The sequence below is a fragment of the Ornithodoros turicata genome, unplaced genomic scaffold (genome assembly GCF_037126465.1).
Source record: "Ornithodoros turicata isolate Travis unplaced genomic scaffold, ASM3712646v1 Chromosome42, whole genome shotgun sequence".
NCBI classification, from domain to species: domain Eukaryota; kingdom Metazoa; phylum Arthropoda; class Arachnida; order Ixodida; family Argasidae; genus Ornithodoros; species Ornithodoros turicata.
In genome coordinates this window covers 638,930-665,105 of record NW_026999372.1, presented here as the reverse complement: position 1 = coordinate 665,105, position 26,176 = coordinate 638,930, and the positions used below count along the sequence as shown (strand labels likewise).

At 42.2% G+C, this 26,176-nt stretch overlaps 1 protein-coding gene and 1 long non-coding RNA gene across 2 annotated transcripts; both read right to left on the bottom strand.

Annotated features, from left to right (window-relative positions):
• Positions 1-2,454: 2,454 nt before the first annotated feature.
• On the bottom strand, positions 2,455-3,989 carry LOC135374077 (uncharacterized). Its single transcript, XR_010416744.1, has 3 exons — positions 3,607-3,989; positions 3,398-3,487; positions 2,455-2,652 (listed from the first exon to the last, which is right to left on the bottom strand). It is a non-coding gene; the product is annotated as an uncharacterized LOC135374077 (long non-coding RNA).
• A 2,482-nt stretch (positions 3,990-6,471) lies between these two features.
• On the bottom strand, positions 6,472-9,761 carry LOC135374093 (uncharacterized). The gene is made up of 10 exons (XM_064607089.1): positions 9,491-9,761; positions 9,144-9,230; positions 8,528-8,576; positions 8,298-8,453; positions 8,110-8,197; positions 7,840-8,007; positions 7,580-7,783; positions 7,355-7,526; positions 7,097-7,182; positions 6,472-6,894 (listed from the first exon to the last, which is right to left on the bottom strand). Exons 4-10 carry the CDS (start codon positions 8,312-8,314, stop codon positions 6,841-6,843), a joined length of 789 nt encoding a protein of 262 aa, XP_064463159.1. The 5' UTR covers positions 8,315-8,453; positions 8,528-8,576; positions 9,144-9,230; positions 9,491-9,761; the 3' UTR covers positions 6,472-6,840.
• Between the last annotated feature and the right edge of the window lie 16,415 nt (positions 9,762-26,176).

Here is a 26,176-nt window from a genome sequence, read left to right as displayed (position 1 = left end):
CGTTACTTGAATAACAAAAAAAAGCGAAATACCGTTGTCGATACTGTCGAGTAACCTAACGATGTACCGCTACTGTTATATAACAAGAAGTAACCCGGTACTATGCCCGACACCTTCGCTGAAATCCAAAGAAGTTCCGAAAGCACGGGAAACTGAAAACAGAACACTGAAACGGCGCTCCACTGAAAGGGATTGTTGTGTTCATTTGTTTTCAGGACTAGGTGGAAGCTCGGTACACTGTCAGAAATATTTTACTTTTTTAGGTTATAAATCGCCCGTGCAATAACTCGTGCCTTTTAGGGTATAAATTTATGCCGTCCGGAAAGGTATCTATATAGTTTATACCGTAGTGGAGGTATATAATTTATACCTTTTCTTCACATAAACTGTACCTCAGCAGAGGTATATTCTAATCCAGTTTGCGACAAAATTTTAGGAGAGGGAGTTGAAATAACATTTGATGAGAAGAAAAGCTTTTCATTTTCTTTTTCACCACACTCACCCATGCAAACTATTCGAGAGCAACACTCAAGTACGCCATTCGAGTTCCCCATATAACAAGAAATATAAAATAAAACAATATAAAAGATAAAAGTTTCAAAGAGGAATACCCGTTCACGCGAGTTTGGCAGTTTGGGTCGACCAAATTCAGACATCGACATCTGCGGGACAACGAATACTGATATACGGCTGGTGACTTGGCAAACTGTCGAGCATCCTTCGCCTGGCGGGCAACCATACGGGTGAGAACGGCAAGATTTAAAGGGACCGAAAAGTGAATATAAACCTATCGAAACTTTATGTTCAGCGAAAAGCTTGAACCTTCAAAAGTTCGAATATCAAAGAACTCCGCTGAAGTCGCTGTAGTTTTTCTGTAATCGAATTTTCCATAATTGCATGTCCAGGGACCTAGTAGGAAACCGTGCAGTCTGTCAACAATTGCATGACCCCGCGCCATCTGTCGAGGACGCATGTAATACGCGCACTTCCGGGCGCTAAGCCGGCGAAAACGAAAATGGCAGTGGGCATTTGTGACCACTTTCTACGTCGAGAATGTCGAGCCTCTTGAACATGAGTGCGCATGAATTTCGCATTCGAGAACTGTCGCTCACACAGAACTGTTGTTCGTGCGTTAGCGTGCTGGAAAGTGTATTCTTCGCAGCAGAAGACCCCTCGTCCAGAGATCAATCGGAGTCACATTCGTCCTCAGCAGTATCTCACCGTGCCGTGAACATGGACTGCATTGTGAAATTTCCATGTATCGGGGTGAAGCACTTGTGTAAGCCGAAACAAGCGCTGGTTTTTCGTCGTGCAGGTGTTCATGTGTGAAATGCAAACCGACGGATACTACGGATGGATACTACGGTTTTTGCTGCCCAGAGGTAGAGAATGCGTGTGAAAAGCAGACAGACAACTGCATCAGAACTAACGAATATTTCGAAATACTGTGCCTTGACACCGAAGTACTGCAAGTGTCTTTTACATACGTCCGAGAAACCGAAGAGCATGGCAACATACACGGCAGCGCCGTGTGGTCTTTACGTGCTACTTGAACGGCAAACTGGACGGAAAACTCATATTTCTGCAGGATATTCCGCTATACCACCTGCCGGCCATTCACAAGAAGGATATGGGGTGCTCCGAGAAACTACAATAGAAAGTACTCCACTGGATCTCGGATCTGCGTCATGCATGCTATGAGGGATGCTTTCCCATCAGTGCGCTGACCTGTAGAAATGTTATCAGCATATTTTCATTTCTTGTTTGCTGCAATTTTTTCTCATTGCTTTTTGTTTGCTGTCACAGCATATTATAATTACTAGTTTGTTCCTGGAGGGTTAAATAACCTGTGGGCATAGATGTGTTTGTAGGTTATACTCATGTCTCAATTGTATATGTGAGGAGTAAGTAAGATAATTTTCATCAGTGTCATTCGGCTGAACTGTGTTCATAACCTTTTAGTATACTTCTTAGTGACCACGTTTCCAAATGAAAACTAATAATTGAACCAAGATTGGGATTTAACACTTAATTAACTCTGTTTTGCCAAACGGAGTACTTGTAACTGATTCATTATCATGTCACCAACTAACATTTGTAAAGGAGGACTTGAAGGCTGACTTCAAGTATTATTAACCCTTGATCCGGGTTCAAAGTTAATCATGCACCATTGGTGTGCATAGTACTTCAAAATGGCTAAATAATTTATTGCATAAGTTCTCTGTTACTGTAATTGAGATGTACTTTTGTAAAGTACTTTTGACAGCCCTGCAAATTGAAACTCGCTTCAGTGTACACTACAAATGCATCGTAACATTTAATTGAAATATAATATAAGAGCAGAAGAAACATTTTGCCACAACTCAAACTATATCTTTCTTTTTTATTATCCAGGGATTTAGGAAACAGAGTAGGACTTCCTGCCCTCTGATGTTTTGACGTACTTGATAGAGTTGTAAAACCTGCAACAAAATAAACAAGAGAAGTATAAACAGCTTTGTCTTTCCCTTTTGAATTTAACGAGCTAGTTATATTTTACCATTTGTTCACTTTTGTATTCTCCGTTGGTGAAAAGATTACAGGAACAATAATGCTGCAGATCGAACAATGACCTGTCATCTTGATGAAGATCAGAACATTTCTTCAGGCATGCTAAGTGAGACAAAAGAAATGTACAATGAAGGTTGTACAAAAACAGCAAATCTCCGTCGACTAAAACTTTCTATATGTGGATGTCACCACATCGTGTAGTTTCCATCCAAAAGTAGGACTAGGCAAGGTTGTTTGGTAGGTTGTTGGCATGTTGATGTGCTATACCGTTACAGCACATCAATATTGGTGAGGGGCAAACACAGTAGACAGCGTGATGGCTGCAAACTCAAGTAAAGATTTATTCAACAGAACAAGAAACCGAAAGCATGAGTATAGAGAAAGGCAGTGCCATGCAGTGTATGGTGAACCACATTAATCTGTGAGAAGGTAGGATCGGAAAAGCAATAAAGAGAAATGACAGTTGCGTCCTAGGTAGGGGAACTCTGCAAATTTAGGACCAATATGATGTGGTAACCTTGCATGGCTCACTGCAGCTCTGACACACATTGAACAATTCCAGTAGTGGGGCTTCAAAGACAACGAACGTTTGCTGTTTCACTGGGCATTCAAGTGTAGAGTATGCATCTCTAGAAAATTAATTAGCGTTCCTTAGTCATAAAGTCATAACTACATCTCAACAGGAAGTATTCTTGTATCCTTCAAACAAGCTAGTAGTTCTGATCGGTTTCTTCTCCCCTTGTTGACGTCATACTAATGTTCTGCACCTGTCCAAAGACTAAAAAAAATGTCGCAAAGTCTGCAACACGTAGCAAATCTAGTGCTTCCATCTATGGACTTTGCATACCTGCTTTCAGCTATTTCTGTCATGTCAACTTGAGTGCCTGGATCACACACACACGAAGCAGTCTTGCGCCACTTCAACACTGGAAGGCCCCTAAAATTAAATTTGTTGATGTTGACAATGTTGAGTACGGGACAAGTAGGATAACATAAGTGAAATGGAATACGTCGTCGCTATATTATAATTTATACATGTGTGACGCCTGTACATACCTAAGACGTTGTGTTGAACCCGTCACCTCGGTGAAGCGAAATCAATGGGTACTGAGCATCAGTGTGTGCTTCGGACGTCTTCGCAATTCGCCTTCTACGGCATCTTCGTAGTCATCGGCAGCAAAATGAGAACAGCACACACGACACGACTGCTACATCTGCTAACCGAGTGTTTCGAACCACATTCGCTTTGGCGCACTCTCCTGTTGAATCTTGTGGTAGAAAACGCCCGCCGCCGATGGTGAACGAACACGATTTTTGCATCCCCCAACACCAAAACTACACCAGGCATATGTACGTCTCTCGAATAATTGACACAACAACCACGAACATGTCATTCACTTCTCTTCGCGCGACCAACACGACCACCCACGACGTAAACAATAAACGCGATAACACAGACGGCCTTGCAGATGGCGCGGCGGGTCGTAGCTCGTAGCGGCGAAGTAGCTGAATGCTTTATTAACGTAAAAGCTATGGAAGTGAGCGTCATTTTTAAAATGGCGTTTAGCTGTAAGATAATGTGCGTCAGCTTTGTTCTCTACAAAATTAACTCTCACGTGGTAAGGGTTGACCAATCCCTGGGAGCCCTGGACCTGAAACCCAAGTTGCCCTTTTTCGCCGTTCGCTGGCAGCACCGTCCATGTTCCGGCAATCTTCAAAATATTTATACATAAAAAATATGCCGAATTGAGAAGTAATGCTTTCTGTATCTAATCAAACAACGATGTTGTGCACGACAGTGGGCAAAAATATGGGGGTTATTTTTCACTTTTCGGTCCCTTTAATTATTTCAGGTACACATATAAGAGTCATAAACTCAAGCTATAGGTTGTAGATGCAACTCTAACGAAGTCTGTGTTTCTTAAACAAATTACTGTTTAGCTCAAAATGACACCGCTTCACCAAAAGAAAATTATGTGATCCAACACGTGATGCAAGTAAAGGTATAAAAACGATGAAGGTATAAACAGCCTGCAGCTATATCTTAGCAGGTATAGCCTCGGTTGTATGTTATACACGAGGTATAAACACGTGAGGATGGGGTATAAATATGTTACGTTATCCCTGCTTCATATCTCTTTTATACCCTTGTGCATGGTTGGAGGTATAAATCGGCACTTTGTACCTTTTCTATACCCTCCAAAGAACAACAGAAGGTATAAAAAAGGTACAATAGCCCATTATTATACCTTCTTTATACCTTTTTTTCTATCAGTGTAGGCTGTCCTCGTCACTCTCCGCAAACGAATATATAACACGCGGGAGATCAGAGAATGGTCGTTTACCTATTACCACTTAAAGGAAGGCTTCGGAAGGATGCGAAAAAATTAGGTGAGCATCATACCGTACACGAACAGCCTCCCTTGGTACCGAATACAACATTTGCGTTCATTTTGTGCAAGCAATTAATTCGTGAATGATGAAAATACCGGCCCCTTCACACAAGGAGCGGCCCCTTCGGCAGTTTTCCATAGAGATGTGCGTCGATGCTGTTTTTATCGGCGGCGACGTTGGACCAAATTTTTGGTTGGCGGCGGTGGTGTGAATAGGCGCAATTCGGCGTTACGCTGGTATCGGCGGCGGCGGCGGCGTGATCAGAACTCCCGCGCTTTTCGAAAATTAAATTTTCTGCGAAACGGCCGAAATATTAGTGGGCCTCATGACGGTGTCTGTTTCAGTTTCTTGATAGAGTGTTTAGAAAGGGCCTATCATACCTACAGAAAGAAAAATCTGAGTCTGGGAGCGGGAAAGCACAGACAACAAAACATTTTTTGTGCGCATCGTTCTTATGTTGACGTGCGTTCTCACGATGGGAGGTACGCAACTTTAACGTGAATACCGTCGACACTGAACCTTACGTTTGAAAAACGTTTACGTCTGCTATCCCAATTACGGCTTGGCTATGCAAGCTTGGCAGCTGGCTGCAGCTAATCAACATTTCACGGCAAAGGAATATGTTAGTAATCATGTCAAAAATAAAGGGAAAAGTGGGGAAAATATGCAGGAATATATTCATCTTTAGAGAACTTTCGCCATCGAGTTCTTTTTTTTCCCCCTCATTTTAACAAATCTCTTCAATCGCGTCAACTCAAGTCCGCAGCGTGTAAAGTGAATGTAACGTTTTTCACATAGACAGAAAGCGCATCTGACATTTATCTCATTTTACTGGTCTATTCCCGACTTCACCTGATACAATGGTAATCGCTGAATCGGACACAGAGAAACTCGCAGATTCGGTAAAGATACAGACAAATTACCATTGTACTTATCATTGTATTACCAACTTGAATACCATTGTAGTAGGGAATGTACTTCGTAATGAAATGGGGTAAATTTGACACGAAATATTTCCCCTTTCTGGCAAACAATATTACATACCATTTGCAAATTTCGTAGTTACATTCAAGAAATTAAATTTCTTTCAAGTAAGACGTCATAAAATTAATTATAATACATGGCAATAGCTCTCTACGAATAAATGTCGTTGATCGCATAGCGGAAATAAAACCAAAAGGGCGTGCTGTTTGAAACATACTGGCTGTATTGAAACATACCTGCTAAACACAGAAACGCGGAAAAACACAGGATTTTTCGTACACTCTAAATCGTTTTACACCTTAAAGGGTGTATATCAAAATGTTCGTGGCGCACACCTTTAAAGGTGTATTTTGACACTCTCGTGGCAATTAGGGTGTAAAGGGTGTAACGCCGAATAAAACTGCTGGGTTCGTGGCAATATGCTGATAACTGTGTATTCACAATTACCAGCATATTGCATATACTCACATTGAGGTCCATATATGTATGCACATTAAGGTGATTAAATATGTGTGTAAACATGCACAGCCGACATACAGGCAATCATTTATAAAAGTTCTCCTTTTATTAAACATAATGAAAAATACATGTGGATGTATAATGACTAGAAAACTTGAATGAGCTATGAGCTGGGAAGTTTAACAGTAACAAACTTTAAATATGTTGGTGGTCAACACTTTGTCACTTAACTCAGTGCCCTGTATTTTTTCAGAAGAGACGCTACAGCCACCCGGAGTATGGTTGCTCGTAGTCCAATTGCATGTTCAAAAAACTTAGCGTTTTCATGTGTTGTGCGCAGTAGGAAGCATTGAAGATCCAGTATGCCGCCAAAATGCTGCTGACTCCTTCCATTCCTTCGACAACGTGAAACAGGGGGACGTTCTCGACAACAAGTTTTAATAGGCTTCCGTCCTACAGAGAGGTCCCAGTGTAGGAGATGTAGGGCGTCGCAGGAACGTTCTCAGCCTGCGATGGTAAATGCCACAATGTCACTAACAGGCAAGCGATACAATGTGACCGGGCTGTTTTTCCATATTTTTATCACTTCACATGTACAGACTGCGTCTGGAACGAATACATGCAAATATCTCGTCCCCCAGTGTTTGCCTGTAATCCAACTTAATTTTATAACTACCCTGACCTCATTGTTATAAAACGCAATGCTTACCGACTCGTGAGCAAATAAGCTCCCCATGGCTCTCTTCTCTTTGAACATCTCAGCCAGGGCTCTTGCAACAAGCAAAGCTTGCAGATCTGAATAGGAGAATGGAAACAATACATTAAATCAACATTCTCAGTTGAATCATTCCATAGATGGAAGAGCAAATAATATGACCAACATTGTTAAATCTGTACATGACTTTAATTTAGCACTTATAACAGTGCAGCAACTGTATCATAATGTTGTGAGGCAAATAGTACTTACGCCTTTTACGCCTGCGATATCCCTGGAACCGGTCCAGATTGAGAATGCTATTTTTGATTTCTTCGGAACAGCGTACGTCTTTTGTTGCCACGATGTGCAGCACTTTGTATACTGCATCTTCTACGCCTTTCACAGCATCCTTTTGTGTGAGTAGCTCAAACTCGTGCATGAACTGGAAAGGCAAACCCAATGGCATTGGCCCCGTTTATAAGTATATTTACTTACCATTCTGAAATCCATGACATAAGGGTACTCCATTGTACAGTCTAAAACCTTGGCTGTTTTCATTTTCTTGGACCGCCCTTGAAAGCTTTCTCTCAAGTGCACAAGCATTTGAGAAATGTCCGGTTTTTGTTTGAGGTATTCATTTGAAAGCCACGATTCATGCTGACTGGTATCCGATGTATCAGATGTGCCGTGTGCATTATCCTGTGTAAAGAATTCAAGTACACGTGACAGAATTAGCTTACATGACTAGTGCTTACAGGTAGCCTGGATATGTTGTTGCGCTGCATTGTAGTAGTACTAGCTGTGTCCTTTGCAACATTTCTCTTCACACCATACTTAGCTCTGGATTGTTCTACCACTTCGTTGTTAGACAACTTGCGCCGCTCATTTTTGAACTTGTTCCTTAAGCCTATAACCCAAGAGTCCTGAAAACAATCAGCTTTTTAGACTGCATCGTATACAGATGCTGCGCCCTTCACAAACATTACTCTCAAGTAATAGTTCATTTCATTCCATCAGCAACTCACATAGCCACTGCCCTTAGTGTCGGCCAAGTTACTGTGCTCAGACACAAGTAGGCTGGCCACCTTGGAATAAAACTTGGCAGTGGGATATCTGCAAAAGTGGGAAAATTACTTTAAACATAATAGCAAACTACATGATAGACATGTGATCGATAGTGCAGATTGTTAAAAAGGGAAAAGGAGGGACATACAGAGTGCAGCAAATCATAGCCTGATACAGCTCCTCTATGATTTTTCTGTGCACTGATGGTGTTAACACAGCATCTTGAAGCTTCGTGTTCAGGCTGGAGAAGTCCGGGGCTGAATAACCTCTACCATCACGATCATCACTGGGACCATCAGAGTGGCTAAAAAAATGCTGAAGCTCAAGTCATATGAACTACATTACATACCAGATCAAATATAACCATGCTGTAGTCACCTCTCTGTGAGACTGGATGAGTGTATGTTTCCTTCTGGTTCCAAATGAACTGGGACGCCATGGAAAAAGTAGAAATGGAAAGCATGAGAAGGTGAAAGGATTCGTTAGTAGATGGGCAGCTTGAGACATGATCCTGTTTCGCTGCATCGAAGAAAGGTGAAAGGAAACCGTGTTGGCCAATAAAGAAATTCTGATATAGCTAATGCCAGGTGTGATCTGTTTGCAAGCGTATTAAAGATGTAATCATAAACATGATTGAAACATGAGAAGCCGGAATGCACTGAAGCTTTGCCATTAAGCAGTAGATGTGTCCCTGAAATGTAGCAGACAATGTACGTTATAAAAATTATTTACGAAGATTGCTTTCTGTTTTTTTGTGAACTATCATGATCTACGTTGTTAGAACGGAAAGAAACAATTCAATCATCTACCAATATGCTGTCATTCAAGTTACAAACCAGTCCGTTTTACACTTTAGTGACCAAGAAGAGGGCTCACAACATCCACCAACTGTGGAACAACTGAGAGGAAAAAAAACAACATAGCCACCGCTGATCAATTAACATTGATCCGATCCCATTTTCAAGACGAACGAAAAGTGTCTCGATATACTCACGGTTGCAAAGACAAATATTTGCGCCCGGTCTGGAATCAAGTCATCGTCCGCTAGGTCAATATTTCTTTTGAAAGTCTCGTCAAACACCTGTTGAAGAGGATACGATAAACTGATTACAGAGTTTCGGCTGCGGAGAAACAACGGGAAAGTGCGGCAATAAAACAATGACAGCCAGAGAGTCCTTGTCGGACTTCAACGTTTGTATTTACAATACCGGACACTTCCAGCAAAATTACACTGATCAGCACTCACATTCATCTGGCCTCAGGCCGCCGCTCTTGTTTTTATGACACGACTAAACTGCTGACGTGTGAAGTAGTAAAGCACGCGTAAGAAATACGTAATACCTGAAATCTGTCCGTTTTCACGTTGACATTCCGGGACAAGAGACTGCATGCCAGCACAGCGTCTTTCAAGGCGGAGAGACGCGGATCCTGAAGTGTTAGCTTCCGCGCTAAAGTTGCGCTTTCCACTACAACGAGACACGACACTGATGTCATTCGTAGAAACACGACGTCCTGTAAGCTGCACAGATCAACCTAGCAAAGTGAGAATCACGATAGCGGTTGCACAATATTTAGCTGCGTGCGTTCAAATTCAAGCGGTACAAATGATCGTCACATGTGAGCAAGAGAAACAGACTTAGCACAAAAACTCACGTCGATCCCGGCACATAGTACGTAGGGGGCGCTATAAGCCTCCTTGACTAAAATACGGATTGTAGATTTCATTGTAATTGCTTTCTAGATCAGTGAAATACGAGTTCAGTATTTCGCTTTTGGATATTTTGTAAATCACAAAACGTAATAGGCAGCGCTACAGGGAGCATACAAAATTACACAAAGTGGAGAAAGTGAAATTATAAGGACACGCCGAAACCAACATGGCCACATGTCACTGCCTATTCTTCACTTCTTGAAAGCATGATTTCTTGTCTCGTTCAATTTGTTAAACTGGCACCACCATGACAAATGGCAACGGAACGTCGTCATGCGCGGTATTTCTGTGGATGTGAGTGAGAGAACTGTGCCTCCGCCGAAGAGTTTACGACAAGAAGCTATGCCTGCATCTGATTATCGTTTGCGTTAACAGAAACATGAAAGCACCCTTTTGTAATTATAGTATCTTTGTGACTGCTGTTGTTCCTGCGTAGCTACATTGCCAGGTGATAGCACGCAACATACACCTGACCAACAAAACACACGGTACGTATTGCAAATACGGTTGCCTTCTTGGCTTCAAAGTGTTAGTAGAAGGATTCGTGATTGACGATCGCATGATTCGTGATTTGGGGAAATGAAACCTTTTGTGAGAAGTTCAATGACCATCTATAATTCAGAAAGTATATAAAGAAATTTGAATATGTAGTTGACTAAAAAACAAAAACGAGCTTTGGGGCGGAGTCCGTCCTTCTTCGGGCGCTATACATTTAACACTTGGTACAGATATTTATAATGGTGTACACCAGAGAAAGGGGATAACGAAGGTGGTGAGAAAGTACAATTTCTTGTTGGAGAGGATTGGGCGCATGGAAAAAAATCGTAAACACCAGTAGGCAATGTACAGTATGAGTGTCTTACATACTCCCACTGCACATCGCCTTATGTTTATTACCTAATTGCTGTTACTTTCTAAGTCACTTGCAAGTGCTAGGTTTTTAACATTATTTTTTCCTTGTTAGTTTCATCTCGAATTCCAACTATTTTTTACAGATGCCTAATGTAAGGTATTTCCAGTGTCCCAGATGTCATCACAGAGCCTTTACGTTGAGCTCATTGCTGCACCACCTCAGTTCATCTCATGGCCGCGAGGGAGACTGGGTTTGTGACCTTGGAAACTGCGCAAGAACCTATAAGTCCTTATCTCGTTTTCGAGCACATCTCCTGACAAGTCACAGTAATGAGCAGGCCCCCTTGGTCACTACAAGCAGCACGCAACCAGAATTTCCTCACCATCTAGACGCTACTGACACTTCTGAGGACAATGATGCTGATGACGAGGTAACATCTGTTACCGCCCAACAAAGCCAAGAGGATGCACAACCATCATCATCCCAACATGGCACGGTGAACTTGCATGCGAGTTCTCCAAGTGTAAACACTGCAAAAGAGTTTGCATTATTGCTCCTCAAGTGGAAAGAGGGAAGAAGGCTACCGGAGTCAACCCTCAACGAAATTGTGAATGACGTGTTCTCTTTTCTTCGCACCTGTGGGGCACAGCTTTTTTCAGCGCATGATGATGATGTCGAAGAGCACGTACGTAAGGAAATGGCTGACTTGTGTACTAAGAGTGGCCGTGAACGATTTTGAACAGCTACCTTTCCTTATGTGGAGCCTGTCACTGTGGTTCTAAATCTAGCACATGGGGGCTGTGAAAGCTTCCAGTATGTTCCGATCCTAAAAGTGCTCAAACATTATCTTGAGTGGCTTCACTACTCATTCATAACGGGCACCTCCAACTCCACTGAACACTTGAGTTCCGTGTTTGATGGGTCTGCGTTCACAAACCACATATATTTTCGTGGTGATCGAAGAAAGTTATGTATCCAACTTTATACAGATGAGTTTGAAGTGTGCAACCCAATAGGTGCACAAAGACAGAAACACAAGTTAATGGCTGTGTACTACACCCTCTTAAATGTGCCATCGAACTTGAGGACACTCCTCCCGCATATTCACTTGGCTCTGATATCCAAGGAGAAGCACACTGAAAAATACGGACTTGATGAAATTCTAGCGCCCCTACACCGTGACATTGCCCTACTAGAAACTGAAGGTATAAGTGTGTTCTCGGAACAACTAACCAGCAGTGTTTTCTGCATTTCGGGTGATAACCTTTCTAGCCACAGAGTTGGAGGTTTCAAAATGAGTTTCAGTCATGGACACATTTGTAGGTTCTGTATGGCTATACATTCTGAAATAAGGAACAAACACAGGGAAGTCGACTTTGTATTGCGTACCCCAGAATTACACAGATACCACCTTGACATGCTCAAGAGTGGCATTGCAACATTGTCTTTGTACGGGGTGAAAGCACCTTGCGCACTGCACACATAAGGATTTGACCCAACTCTCCACTTGCCACCAGACATAATGCATGACCTCCACGAAGGCATGATACCATTCCTTTTGCGTCACATTATTGTAGATCTCATTTCCAAAAAGTTCTTTACTCTTGATGTCCTCAATGAACAGGTACAAAACTTCAAGTACGACTAGTGTGACAGAAAAAACAAGCCTGAGTCTGTCTCCCAGCATTTCTTGTCAAAGGGGGGCGTAATGAAAGGGACTGCTTCTCAGAAATTTTGCCTCTTTCGACAGCTTGCACTGTATGTTGGACATACTGTTCCTCGTGAAAACGAAGCATCGCAGCTGTATATAGCTTTTCGCGAAATTGTAGGCCTTCTCATGAGCAGGCATCTCCCCCATATGCATGTTCATTACTTAGAACGTTGCATTTATTTGTTTCTTCAAGGCTTTGCAGTGTTGTACCCACAAATATCTATCCCCTGTAAAATGCATTACATTGTTCATTATCCGCGACTCATCAGGATGTTTGGTCCTCTTCTAGCTATATGGTGTATGCGTTTCCAAGGGAAACACCAGCATTTTAAAGATGTTGCTAGAAAACCTCGGAATTTTAAGAACATAGCCCTTTCATTAGCAACAAGACATCAATTTTATCACATGTATGTATGGTCGCAGCCCTTCATCCGAAATGCCACATCTACTGATGGTTCCAAGGATATACTACTTCAACATGCCCCAGAAGCAATCCAGAGTTACATTCATGACCGTAATATTCACGCAGAATCAATAGTCTATGTGAAAAGTGCAGTTGATAATGGTAATACATTTGCTGTCGGCTGTGTTGTTGCCAAACAATCGTCCGAGGAGGACTTGCCCGTGTTCGTTGAGATTGGAGGCATATATGTTATTAACTCTGATACCATTTTTCTTATACAAACATTAACTACAGTTGAGTATGATGAGCACTACCATGTATTTGTTCTCTCTTGCAATGGGGAGCAACGTGTTTTAAGAAATTTAAGCACTATATCGACAGATCTTCTAAATGTGCATACATTACCAGATGGCAGACGTGTTGTAAATCCACGCCATGCACTTTTGTAATGTTACTTCCTGTTTCCTTTTGTTGTGTATACAGTCGACCCACGTTTATCCAGACTTCATTTATCCGGATCCTGCGCTATCCGGACAAAAAAGCATGGGGACGGATTTCTCCCTATGTATTTCGCCCTCGTTTATCCGGACTTCAGCTTCCGGACTCTGACGAGAATTCCAGGAAACAGGAGTGACTAATACCCAACTATCGGCTTCAGTTATCCGGTCATTGTCCAGGAACAATTGGCCCACACCTAGTCAAGCGAGGTCGAGAACCGTGGTCGTGGCTTTCTTTTTACTGACACAAAGACGGTGTTGCTAGGAAGAATTTTCTCCCTTTCCGACTTTGCACGTTACACAAAAGTAATCCACTCAGCAGTCTGGTCATTTCAGGCTGAGAAGGTCCGCAACGAGGACCCTTGCGCTGCAATCATAGATGACGACATCGTCAGTGTCGTCGCTTCCGATAGTGTTCAAGAAGAATCTGGCGATGAAAGCTTGGATGGCACCAGCTGTGACGGTAGAAAATGCGCGGCCGGCACTGAGAACAGCGCTATTATTTTTCGAGCAATTTAATGCTAAATGAGCTAAATGTCCTTTTAGGATCACTCTGGATTTTCGTGTTTCACTTATCCGGTTCCCCCGCTATCCGGACATTTTCATAGGAAACGAAGTCGTCCGGATAAACGCGGGTCGACTGTATTTACTTTTGTTCATGTGACCGAAAATAAACATACTCCCTTTCTACACCCAGGCCACAGACTTATCACTGTATTTCACCTGAGGGTGTAGTACACCATTGTTACACCCTCAGGAACTCACGAAACGAAGTTGTAGGGTGTGAAAGGGGTGTGGTCTTTGTTAATACACCTATTTTACAACTTTAAAGGTGTGAAACGATTTAGAGTGTAGCGTACCTGCATCTCATTTCTTTTCTCACAGTTACTGAAACACCCTGCATGCAGTACACCCCCCGTATGAATTCCAGATGTACACGAACTACTGGCGCGTTCACATAGAAACAACCAAAACCAGAACGTTTTCTAAAAAGTGGTAAAAATAAAAGGTGTAATGCACTAGCGAATAATGGTTTTATTCGAAGAGGTTTTAGAACAGTTTCACATCACCCAAAATGTGTTTGATTCAATGTATAATATCACGCGTCAAGATGACATTTTGGGCGGTGTGAAACTGTTCTAAAACCTCCTCGAATCAAACCATTATTCGCTAGTGCGTTACACCGTTTATTTTTACCACTTTTTAGGAAACGTTCTAGTTTTACAAGTAACGAGTTACTTTCAGGGGAACTCGTTCTTTTTTTAGGTAACTTTGCCAGAGTAACTTAAGTTCCAAGTTACTTTTAACTTGCTTTTCACTCACGTCTACATATTTTCTTGCTTTCTCTCCGGTTCCTTCATGGCTTTTTTTTGTCATAAAAAGTGATATTCAATCAATGGCGGTATTTTATTCGGGAAGTAAGAACCGCTGCCATTGAAATGAAGCTGAACCATTGTGTGCCCACATGGAGTAAGATGCCAAGCGTTCGGATAGACCTCTACCACATAAACGTCATCATGACATTGGTAGACAGACTGAAACCGAAACAAAAAGGGGAAGGAGAGGGCTGGGTTCCACGTACAGGCACTTGTTCGTTGCCTCCCACTGAACGAAAAGCAGGACCGAGTGTCTCACCCCTTTAAGGGAGCCTATCGTAATCCCTTCAAGACCGTGGCTTTCGGACGCGATCTTGTTCACCTCTAGCTCCGAGCGTACTTCAATTCTACCAAATTTGTGGCGCTGTCGAACACTATGACGTCATTTGTTTACATACAGGGAGAGGACTACTGTTGGACATAGGCTGCGTTCCAATACCTCGCGCGCGCGAAGCCGCCTGACGAGGCAGCTGAGTAGACCCCTTTGCTTGTCACTATTGGAACAGGCTTGCCTAGCCGAGGCGCCTGTGGCGCCATCTCGTTGCTCACGCAAGAAATGCGTACGGCGCGAGCGCAGCAGGTACTAGCGTTTCCCGCTGTCAGCCATCCCGGCTGTCAGATGGTCAGGCGTATAACTAGACTGCATCGACGCGCACTAGGCGGTAGCCGACTGAACATGGCGGCACTTCCGGTTAGACCGCTAGGCAGTCGACTAACCGGGGTATTGTAACTCAGCCATAAACGAAAACGATCTAAGCCTGTTGCACTCCTGCACAGCCAACTCAAGGTCTAACTCAACTGGTCACGCGCGCTGCACCTGCGTAATGCTATTTTGTGTCCGAAGTAACTTGGAAGTAACTCGTTCTTTTTTTTAAGTAATTCATTTACTGCGAGTTACATTTTAGGCTGAAGAACTTTGTTATCAACTTAGTTATATTTTGCACATGGTAACTTAACTTGTAACGAGTTATTTTTGGCGGGTAATTTCTCAATCTATGCACACACTATCCCAAAGCAAGGAACAGACGTCTATCAGCGTTACACCCTCAATGAAACCACAATACTCCTGCGGCAGTAAGTTAATGCGAACCAGTTCTGAAGTAATTCCGTTATTTTATCCGTACTAAAATGTATAATTTTGTGACAGAAGTGCTGTAGTGAACAGCAATTACTCTCATACCCGTGAGTGGATGTATCCGTTGACTTTGTTTGTGGTTCACAACACCTTTTCATCGTGAGTACTGGCCGCACAGACACAAATGAATTTCATAGCAAGCAGAGACAAGGGAAGGTACTATCAACAATTCCTCAAAGCCCTAGCAAGATTCCTCGTGGTACTGAACTGGAAGAAAGTTGCAGAAAGTAACGACAACACCATTTTCTGAAAGAATGAGCCAGACACATTACTCGCCACGAAGTCCGCGAAAATCGAGCATCTTTTCCCCTTCACCTCTGGCACGCGCCAGTAGGCTCGCCCTCTCCAGAGACTAGTACGCGCGTGCGATCCGGGTTACTCCAGTTTTCGCGCGCTTTTGCATCGATGGTTATCCGCAGTTTGCTTCTTTGTTTGATCTCCTTACTTACATACCCCTTTCTTTGGAACATAGAACAAGAATCGGAACAAAAGACGATTTTCGCGTTGAGACGGTGCCCGGAGCGGTACCAACGCAACGGACTCTCTGTATGTAGGCCTTTTGAAATCAATACTGCGTCTGAAGAGCTTTCCTTCTTAAGACAAACGCTGCTTTAGTTAGCTAGCAATACAAATATCTGGGCGTCATGCGAAAAACGAGTAGAAGTCGACGGCAGCTAGCCCGGTCACACTGAAAGGCGAGATAAGCAGGAAGACCCCTGACTGGACAGCTGGTATGCCGCATTGCGTTGCATTTTTATTCGTCCTGTTCATTCTGTTTGCGTTGTGCCCAGTGCTGTGTGAACTGTCTCAAACTATGTGTTCCATGGGGAGCTGTTATTACCAAAGCCGTACTGCATTTTTTTGCCCCGCCATGAATTGGACGAAGTGAATTGTGAAGGATTGTATTAATTATTTAGTATTATTTATTTACATATTATATATTATATATTCATAATATTTAGTATTGAATATTATTTAGTCTGGAAAAAATGAGCACTGGGCACAGAGGGTTCCGATAATAGGCTCATTAACGGTACCTTCGTGTATCTACGGTATCAACGCAGCTTTGAATGCTCAATGTAGCTATCGTTCAATCTTTGATGACGGTCACGCAAACGAAGAACTCGAAGCCGTAATGTTTTTATACGACTTGGCCAAATTGACGGGCATTTTATGTCCGGATTACACCGTCACCATGACACCGAACGCAAGCTATTAATTTCCGAGCTGTACCGGTGAAACCCGGACAGGTGCGAACCCTGAATTGATACAACGTAAGAATACGTAAGCCCATTCATACTCATTCTAGCCTCTTTGTCTTTTTTTTCCCACCCACAGATGTCTACAAGGTAGATTCCCGCAATAAATATCTCCCTTCCAAGACAGGTTCCTCAGTCACGAACAACAATGCCTATTTTATGCAATTATTATACCTGTGACGGAAAGTAGATCACTCTTCTTAAAAACAACGGAACGGACCTGAACGGAGCACGTTAAAACAAAAGAAGAAACAAAAACATTTTCAGACAGCGGGATCTTTCGCATCTTTAATTATAGCGGTCTTTGCACCTGGCACACTTGACAAAAACTTGGCATGCAATTTGGCGTTAAGCCAACATCACCTTATAAGTGAAATAAGTATTGATCTTTTACGGAGCACATAGTCATCTGCGAACGAAGATCCCATATTGTTGTTGTTGTTTGTATTTATTTATTTTAATGATTGACAGTTACCCGAGAATTCTGGCAGAACTGGGGCCGGACAGTAAGGTTGCTCATGCATCAATTGGATACGCACACGACCTGACATGTGGGGTAGACTTTTATTTTATTATTGAACTGTTTTCTTCCTATATTTATTTTTGCGTAACAGCAGGCAACCTATTGTAACTTTAACACACACTTATAGTCACAGGTAGCACCAGCATTTCTTCCGTGGAGACATTTTCCCTGTCAAGCAAACTAAGTGAAAAACATAACTTGCCGATTCTCACCCGCGTTCTTGCTTTTTGCAGGGAGTTTGTCAAAACCACTGAAGCATGGGGTCGAAAGAAGGGATGTACTATACCATGAGGGTGTTTTCAGCGCGAGCAGTACCATTTTAGAGGGTAAACAAATTGGTACAGCGAAACCGAAACTGCCTGCTCCTGTCAGACATATGACACTTCTCCTGTCGTTTTCATAAAAGAAAAACAAAAACACCACTTTTGGGTGAGTTGAGATCTACTGAGTGCTTATTTGGACATTAAACATTACGGATTTGGAAGGGCTACGTCTCACAGCAAAATCGTCCAGTTGACTCAAAATATTGTATTTTTCGTAAACGCCGCCTCTGTACCCGTAACACCAAAGAAAATGACTTCCAGTTCCCTTATTTGATAAATATAATTTTTTTTAAATGTAAATATCTTGTTTATTTCTGAAACATTTCAGAACACGTTTCCCACCCAACGATAGAGTATGGGCAGGATATGACACACAAACACATATTTTAAACCTCCGATTTTCCTCTGTGTTTGTGAAGCCACGTAGTCGCTGATCTTCCATTTTTGAGCGTCATCCTGTGGCCGAAGCTACAGTTTGCTACAAAGGTCTGGAAAATGCAGGGAGCAATGCAAACGGAAAGGTTAAAACTTCGCAACTCGACAGCGGCGCGCCGACCGACTGAATCACCTGTGCTCCCCTCACCCCGGTTCTCCCCACCTAACCAAGTACCTCATCCTTCGTCATGTCCTGCGCTTCTCGTTTGAGGTCACAGTGACCGCCTCAGTCCCACCTGCTCACCTGGAACGGCCAGTTCCCCCGAAGAACATCAACATGATCACAGACACCAATCCGTGGACGACAACGCCACAGTGCCGCAAAACAGTGTGAACGCTTCAGTGAACTCAGTTGAGGCCACCATCACCTCCAGAACCACATCGGCTCTAAGTGCGCGTAGACAACCCACCAAGAAACTTCGGAACGTCACCAGGAGGTATAACACCAGGAGCTCTCGGTGACTGGACATGGACAATAACAGGTCTGCTTCCTTCCTCAAAGCACGTAAATTAATCGATAAGAAAGCTCGATTTGTGTCTTATCTTCATTACTATTCCGACTGCATAGCACAGAATATTGTTCCCAAAGGTTTGCTTGTTCATACGTCCCCAGCATTTACATTCCGCTCTCCTCGAAGTTCTAGAAGATGGTCTAGCTCATTAAAGCATGCATCCATAGAATTGTTAAAAATTTTGCGTACTGAGAGTTCGTACCGAATTAAGGATATTAACAACCAACTCCGGCAACTAGCACTAACACTACGGCCCAACGAAGTGACGGAACTGAGAGTCTTTGCGTCTGATAAGCTCTCCAAACTACAATCTGTAAAATCCAAGAAAGCTACACGTGACAAGCTAGACCTCACACCCGTTAATGATCTGAATATCTGCAATATTTTAGTTGATATTACATATCCCACGGCATGCTCAAATGACATAGTTTTTAATTTGTTCAGTGTCACGCTCAATCAAGCTGATATTAGTGTTTTGTCTAAGGGTCTTAGCTTTGTCCCCACCCCACCTTCTATTGATGAGTTCGACATACTCAATTATTTACAAAGCTTAGGTAGGAGGATGCATTTGCAGACATTTTTTCATGGCAGCGCAATTATCAACACGAACCCTTTCAAGAAGCCCTCCATTTGGACCCCTGACGCATCACAAACTACACTGTTAGAAGAAAAGGTATATAAAAGGTATAAAAAAGGTCTAGAGTACGACATTTACACCTCATCACCACTGTCTATACCATGTGTAAGGTATAGATCTCTGATTCTATACCTTCCGCGGCAGCTGAGGGTATAAAAGTACTTATATGTTACGATTATACCTTCAGCGTTTTGTATACCTTTTCTTCCGCAACATCTGGGATCACATTAATTTGTGACGGCGACTATATCATCTCAGTTAAACAATAAGTTGATTTAAAAACATAGTAAGTAATACAGTAGCATTCTAATTATATTGGGTAGTGACATCTGGAATCCAATTGTTTGATCCCAAAATAAATAAATTTACACTCCCTCACTTCTTAAGTTGCTTCCCGGGCGAAGGATGGTCTCTGCCATGTGTAGCCGCGGTGTGTTGTATATATGTATCTGTTCTCCTGCAAATGCTAACTGCTCCTGGAAATATTTTTCCTAATATTTGTTGGTGTTGCTTCTTGGTTTCCAATTTAATGCTAATTGTTACTTAATTTATTTCCTCTCCAATTCACATCTATGTTTTGTGAGTTTGTGCGCGAGAGTCTCCAGGTATTCTTTTTCGTTTTTTTTTTGTTTTGTTATCGTTCCTGTGGTCCTTTTTTTTTCATTATTTGTGGAAAGCTGCGCTGGGAAGCCGCCACTCGGATATGACGCTCAAACACATCGAATATTACCGTTTTCTTCAATTATACCCACAAGGTCTTCAACATATACCCTCAAGGAGGTATATCTTTATACCCTGCGGTGCAAATAATATACCTTCAGGGAGGTATAAAGATAGTATACCTTGAGGAAGGCATAGCGTTTATACCTCAAAAGGTATGCGCCCTGGGACAAGCCGTTTATACCCCAAAAGGTATAAATTTTTCTAACAGTGTATCCCATAATCAACACCTACATCAAGGCGGTCTATAACGACATCAATAAGCGACTCGGTGAGTCAATTAACGCTGAAAATCCTAACTTATCCAAAGCTGAGAATTGCTTTACGTAATCTTAAAACGCGGGATGACATAGTGATCAGGCCTGCGGATAAAGGAGGGGGAATTGTGGTCATGGACACTTACGACTATATTAATGAGGCGAATAAACATCTCAACAACACTACTTTCTACAGGGTTCTTGATAATGATCCTACACCCTTATTTTGTCAAATAATCAACAAAAAGATTTCTGCACTCGTCAATGACAATTTAATTCCACGCCACATAACAGAATTCATCAAGCCTAAAAACGTTAATCCTGGTTCATTTTATCTCCTTATAAAAGTACACAAGGAAAATAACCCTGGCAGACCTATAATATCAGGCTTTCACACACCAACAGAAAAGATTTCCCTTCTGATAGACCATTGTATAAAACATGTACCTCCGCTACTTCCTTCATACGTCAAAGACACAAATGATTTTCTCCTTAAAATTAATTCTATCAACAACCAGTTCTCAGATCTGACCAATATGACACTGGTAACCATGGACGTAAAATCATTGTATACCAACATCCCCCACGATGAGGGCCTGAACGCAGTGGAATCCTTTCTCCTTTCTTTTCCCTCCGACATCCTCCACACTTCTGTGGTCATCCCACTACTTGAATTGGTCCTAAAGTATATAATAACTTTGAGTTTAATGGCAGACATTTTGTCCAAGTACATGGCGCAGCGATGGGATCCCTCGTGTCACCTAACTATGCAAACCTCTTCCTGGGTCAATTTGAAAAGAGGGCCCTTGAATCCTTTCCCGTACAGCCGCTCATTTTCCTGAGATACATCGACGACATTTTTGTTGTGTGGCCAGGTTACAACTCTTCCTTGTTGTCTTTCTTTGAACACTTCAACTCCTTGCATAGCACTATCCAATTCACCTGCAACTATTCCAATGTTTCAATCAATTTTTTTGATGTCACTGTCTCCATTCGGTCTGGAAACCTAGTCACCGACCTTTATAAGAAACCAACCGATAGACGCCAGTATCTTCATTTTAATAGTTATCACCCCAATGTCCAGAAAAGAAATATTCTTTTTGGGCAATTCACACGACTCAAGCGCATATGTTCCAATACCAACGATTTCCACAGACGCGCTCACGAAATGTCTGCTGATTTCAGGAAGCGTAACTATCCCAGCAATCTAATTGAAAATGCTTTCACCAAATCATGCTCGCAGGACAGAGAGGCACTTCTTTCCAGCCAACCTAACGAGGAACACAGAAATATTACATTCGTAACCACCTACAACAAAGCCCTTCGTAACACGAAAACTATTTTTCAGCGCCATCTTAACATTCTACACAGTGACGAAAAACTTAAAGAACTATTTCCTCCTGCCCCCATTGTCACATTCCGCAGGTCAAGGAATATCCGGAATATCCTTACTTCTTCGCGTTTGCGCCGTACTACAACACCTGGTTCGTGTCCCTGCAATGGCACACGCTGCCAAATTTGTACTCTTATTTCTACCTGCACCTTGGTCTCCAGTAGCATAAACAACTACACCTTTCAAATTAAACAATATTTGCACTGTAACTCCTTTAACATTTGTTATCTAATAACATGTATGAAATGCAATGTTCAGTACATTGGTGAAACCTCTAACACCATGCGTCAGAGGTTTTACGGTCATAAATCCGACATTGTCAATAATCGCCCCACTCCCGTTGCTATACATTTTAATCTTCCCGGGCACGACATGGATACACACCTGTCTATTACTATTCTGGAATCTGGCTACACCACCGATTGCAAACGCAAAAATCGCGAGTCCTTCTTCATTTCTAAATTTTCTTCTTTAAAACCACGGGGACTAAACGTTCATGGCGATCCTCTGCAGTTGTTCAACCCATCATCCAGCTAAGCTACTTCATTCACCTTCTGTTCTTAGCATTCTTAACTCCATTTTCCCTTCAGCCCATAAGGTCCCACGCAGTTCAACAAAAGCTGTGTTCTCCTCGTACGCGGCTAGACATCCACCTGTGCCCCCGTTTTTTCACCACCAAATCTTTTGAACCACAATTCTCCGAATGTCTCATTTACCCGTACACTTTCTCTTTCCTGATTCTTATGTGACGGTTGCTCACGTGATGCATTGTATTACTGTCTGGTTGTTTACTTAGTTCTGGAAACCTGTTTTATTGTATCTGTTCTCCTGGTATATATAGTTGTGTCGCACTTAGTTGTGTAACCTGAAGAAGTGCAGTCTCTTGCACGAAAGTTCTTGTTCAAATAAATCTTAGTTGCTCCTAACCGTTTTTCATGTTACGTGTGTGATTCCCTCTTCGCGGGCTCCTTGACAGTGTTTCTCTTTTTTTTTCCTTTTTCGACGTATATAGTAAATAGTTGATGCTCTTAAGATGCCATACCAGTCGGGGAGCAACTCCGATTCACGGTTTTCCCGATTCTAGATGGCGCCATGCTCGCAGTCCTTATCACGCCGTTCGCCTCCGACTCCCGAAGTAATCCCCATTGTGCATGGTTGACCTCGCGAGTTTAAGGCGGCCCGCACCCTCTGAAGTTGTTTGTCGAGTGGTAAAGTGTCGGACTTTGCCACGAAAGGTCCGCAGTTCGATTCGAGACATTCACGACTTTTGCTTGTCTCCTATTGCTACATGAGTACTATATTTTTATTTTTTTGTTCTTATATATTTATGCTGCAATTATTGTTTTCACAAGTCACTACCGCCTGTACTGACTGATTATGGAATGTTTAGTTGCTCTTCGTATTGTTTTACTAGTGCATATTTACTGTATGCCGAGTTGCTGACGTACAAGTGTGATCGGATAGTACGGATGCCAGTATCTCGGAGGCTCTCAATTGGATCTACCAGCGGCTATAAATTAGGCTATAAACATTGCGCTTACAATGCCAGTCTTGAGAATCTAGTGCTCGAAACGGTATTCCCTTTTTTTGCACTCGCTTACATAATAATAATAAATAATAAATAATAATAATAATAATAATAATAATAATAATAATAATTTCATTTCATTTCATTTTTATTTAGAAATCATCAAAACATACATATACCAAACGGGCCCCCTAAGCCTGATGGCTTGTGACGCTGTGCCTGGCGTCGGCAGCAGGATTTACATTAACACAGGTTTCTACTGGAATACATATTCGAGGACAATTTATAACACTACAATAACGAGATTCAGTTAAAACAAATAACTACAGGTTCAAACAGAATTGCCATGGTGCGTATAGTATTTGTCTCTTAAAGCATGTATTAGCTCAGACTTTGCTGTGATATGAAAGAATTCTGGAGGGAGCCTGTTAAAGGTCAAAGGGATGTAATAGTTCCGGTGGTACGATCCGTACCTTGTGTTGACCCTTGGTACAATAAAAGGTGCCCTATGGTGCCTTAATTGTCTCGGCGTGTCATGCTGCACTCTGTAGTTATTCGTCCAAAAATATTTTAACAGAACAGTATATGTGAACAAATTCTGAAAACACGGAAGCCTGTTCAGGGTCAATAAATCGACCAAATCAGGACCAGGAGCGCCACACAAAGATTTTAAGCAGCCTTTTAAGATAGCTTAACCTTGCTTTTCCAGGTCTCGCTACAGTGACTGAACAATGTAATTCCGTACAGAAGGATGCTGTAGCCAAGACTATCCAGGATAGTTCTTCTGATCCTGATTGGAGTAATATGACGCAGATTGAACAGGATGCAGGATACATGCCTCAGCCTTCCGCACACATAGGACAGCTGGCTATTCCAAGACATATCATAATCAAACGTAATACCAAGGTACTTCACAGAGTTACTGTATGACAAGTAACTGCAGCTACAGTGAACACATCGTGACGAATGTAAAATGACTGGAGTAGGATCTAATATACGTTTGAGCGGGTTGTGAAAAGTTATTAGCTGGGTTTTTTCCTGATTAATATTAATTTGATTATTATAGAACCAGTCCCACACCAAACAAGTCTCGTTCTGAAGGAGCGCAGCCGCATCTACATGATTCACGTCAACTGATGCCAGAACCGTGTCGTCAGCATATTGAAATAGATGACAGTGTGAAACAACGCGAGCTAGATCATTCACATATAAATTGAACAGTAAAGGAGCGAGTATAGAGCCCTGTGGCACACCTGAACGAACCTGTACTAGTCTGCTACGCTCCTCGCAGATGGAGACGTACTGTGTCCTATTAAACAAATAATTTTCCAGCCATTTATAGATTCGACCACGAAAGCCGTATGCATGGAGCTTCTGCAAGAGGATAGAGTGTGAAAACGAGTCAAAGGCCTTTGTAAGGTCTAATAGTAAGCATATAACAAATTTGTTATTTTCAAAGGCGTTATACAACAGATCTGAGAAGTCCTCGAGCAGGGGCGTGGTTCCTTTACCAGCGATAAAACCGTACTGCGACTTAGAAAAGACATTGTTCTTATCACAAAACGAAGTCATTATCAGGAATACGTACTTCTCCATAATACCAGCCAAAGCTGGGAGTAAGGAGATTGGTCGATAATTTTCTATTTGATCTTTACGCCCCTTTTTGTAAATTGGTCTAATAATAGCCCGTTTCAATGAAGCAGGTATTTTTCCGGTCGCAAAAATACCATTGAGTATCATGAGTAAACTATCATTAATTAAGCGATAGTTTCGTTGTAGATCACAGATTCTGATACTATCACAGCCACGTGACCTAGACGATAGTCCGTTAATGATGCTACGTAATTCCGGTTCCAAGAGTTCGGGAAGCGCACATGAGTCTGGTGCATTGGAAGGGACGTCAGGAATTGTAGTCCTAGACATAGTATGGTTATAGATGGAGGCAAAGAAATTGCTAAATTGTTCAGCTAGTCCCTCCGAACTGGAGAAATTTGGCTTTAATGTCTCATCCAAGTTCAGCTTACTTGGGTGTCCCCTAATCTCATTAATCAGGCTCCAGGTCGCTTTGTGATTTCGTTTATATTCATCAAATTTATTGAAAAAGTAGTTACGTTTAGAAAGACGAATTGAGGCAGTTACTTTGTTGCGTAAGATTCTGAACTGCGTCTTAAGACTCTGGTCAGCTGGGTGCCTACGGGATTTCTTCCAAAGATGTTCTTTTTGAATTATCAAATTCAAGATTTCACTATTAAGCCATGGTTCAGGTCGTCGTTTATGCAACTTTTTAATCGTTGTAGCTGCTTCGTAGCTTTCCGAAAAATAGGAGATAAATTTGTTGAAAGCTTCAAGATGGTCACTACACCCCAACAGAGACTGCCAATCACAAAGACCAAGGTTGTTGTCGAAAGTCGCTATGTTGATGAACCTTATGAACTGATCAGTAGGTTTCTTTGATGTCGGTGAAGAGCAATGATAGGTAGTGGTCTGCAATCTTGTGCGGTATAACACCAGCCAAGAGTATCACGTCACGCGTCCTTACATTTATGTGGTCTAGGCAGGAAGACACAAAGCTATTACCTCTATGCTCTTCACGCGTTGGAATGGTTATTGTGGCCTCCATTCCAAACTCTGCTAGGATATTCAAGTAGTCTACCACAGCGGATTTGTTCGATTTCATGATATCGATGTTCATATCGCCCAACATAAATATATCACTAATTTGATCTAAGGCTCGACAAAATTCTCGAAGTTCCG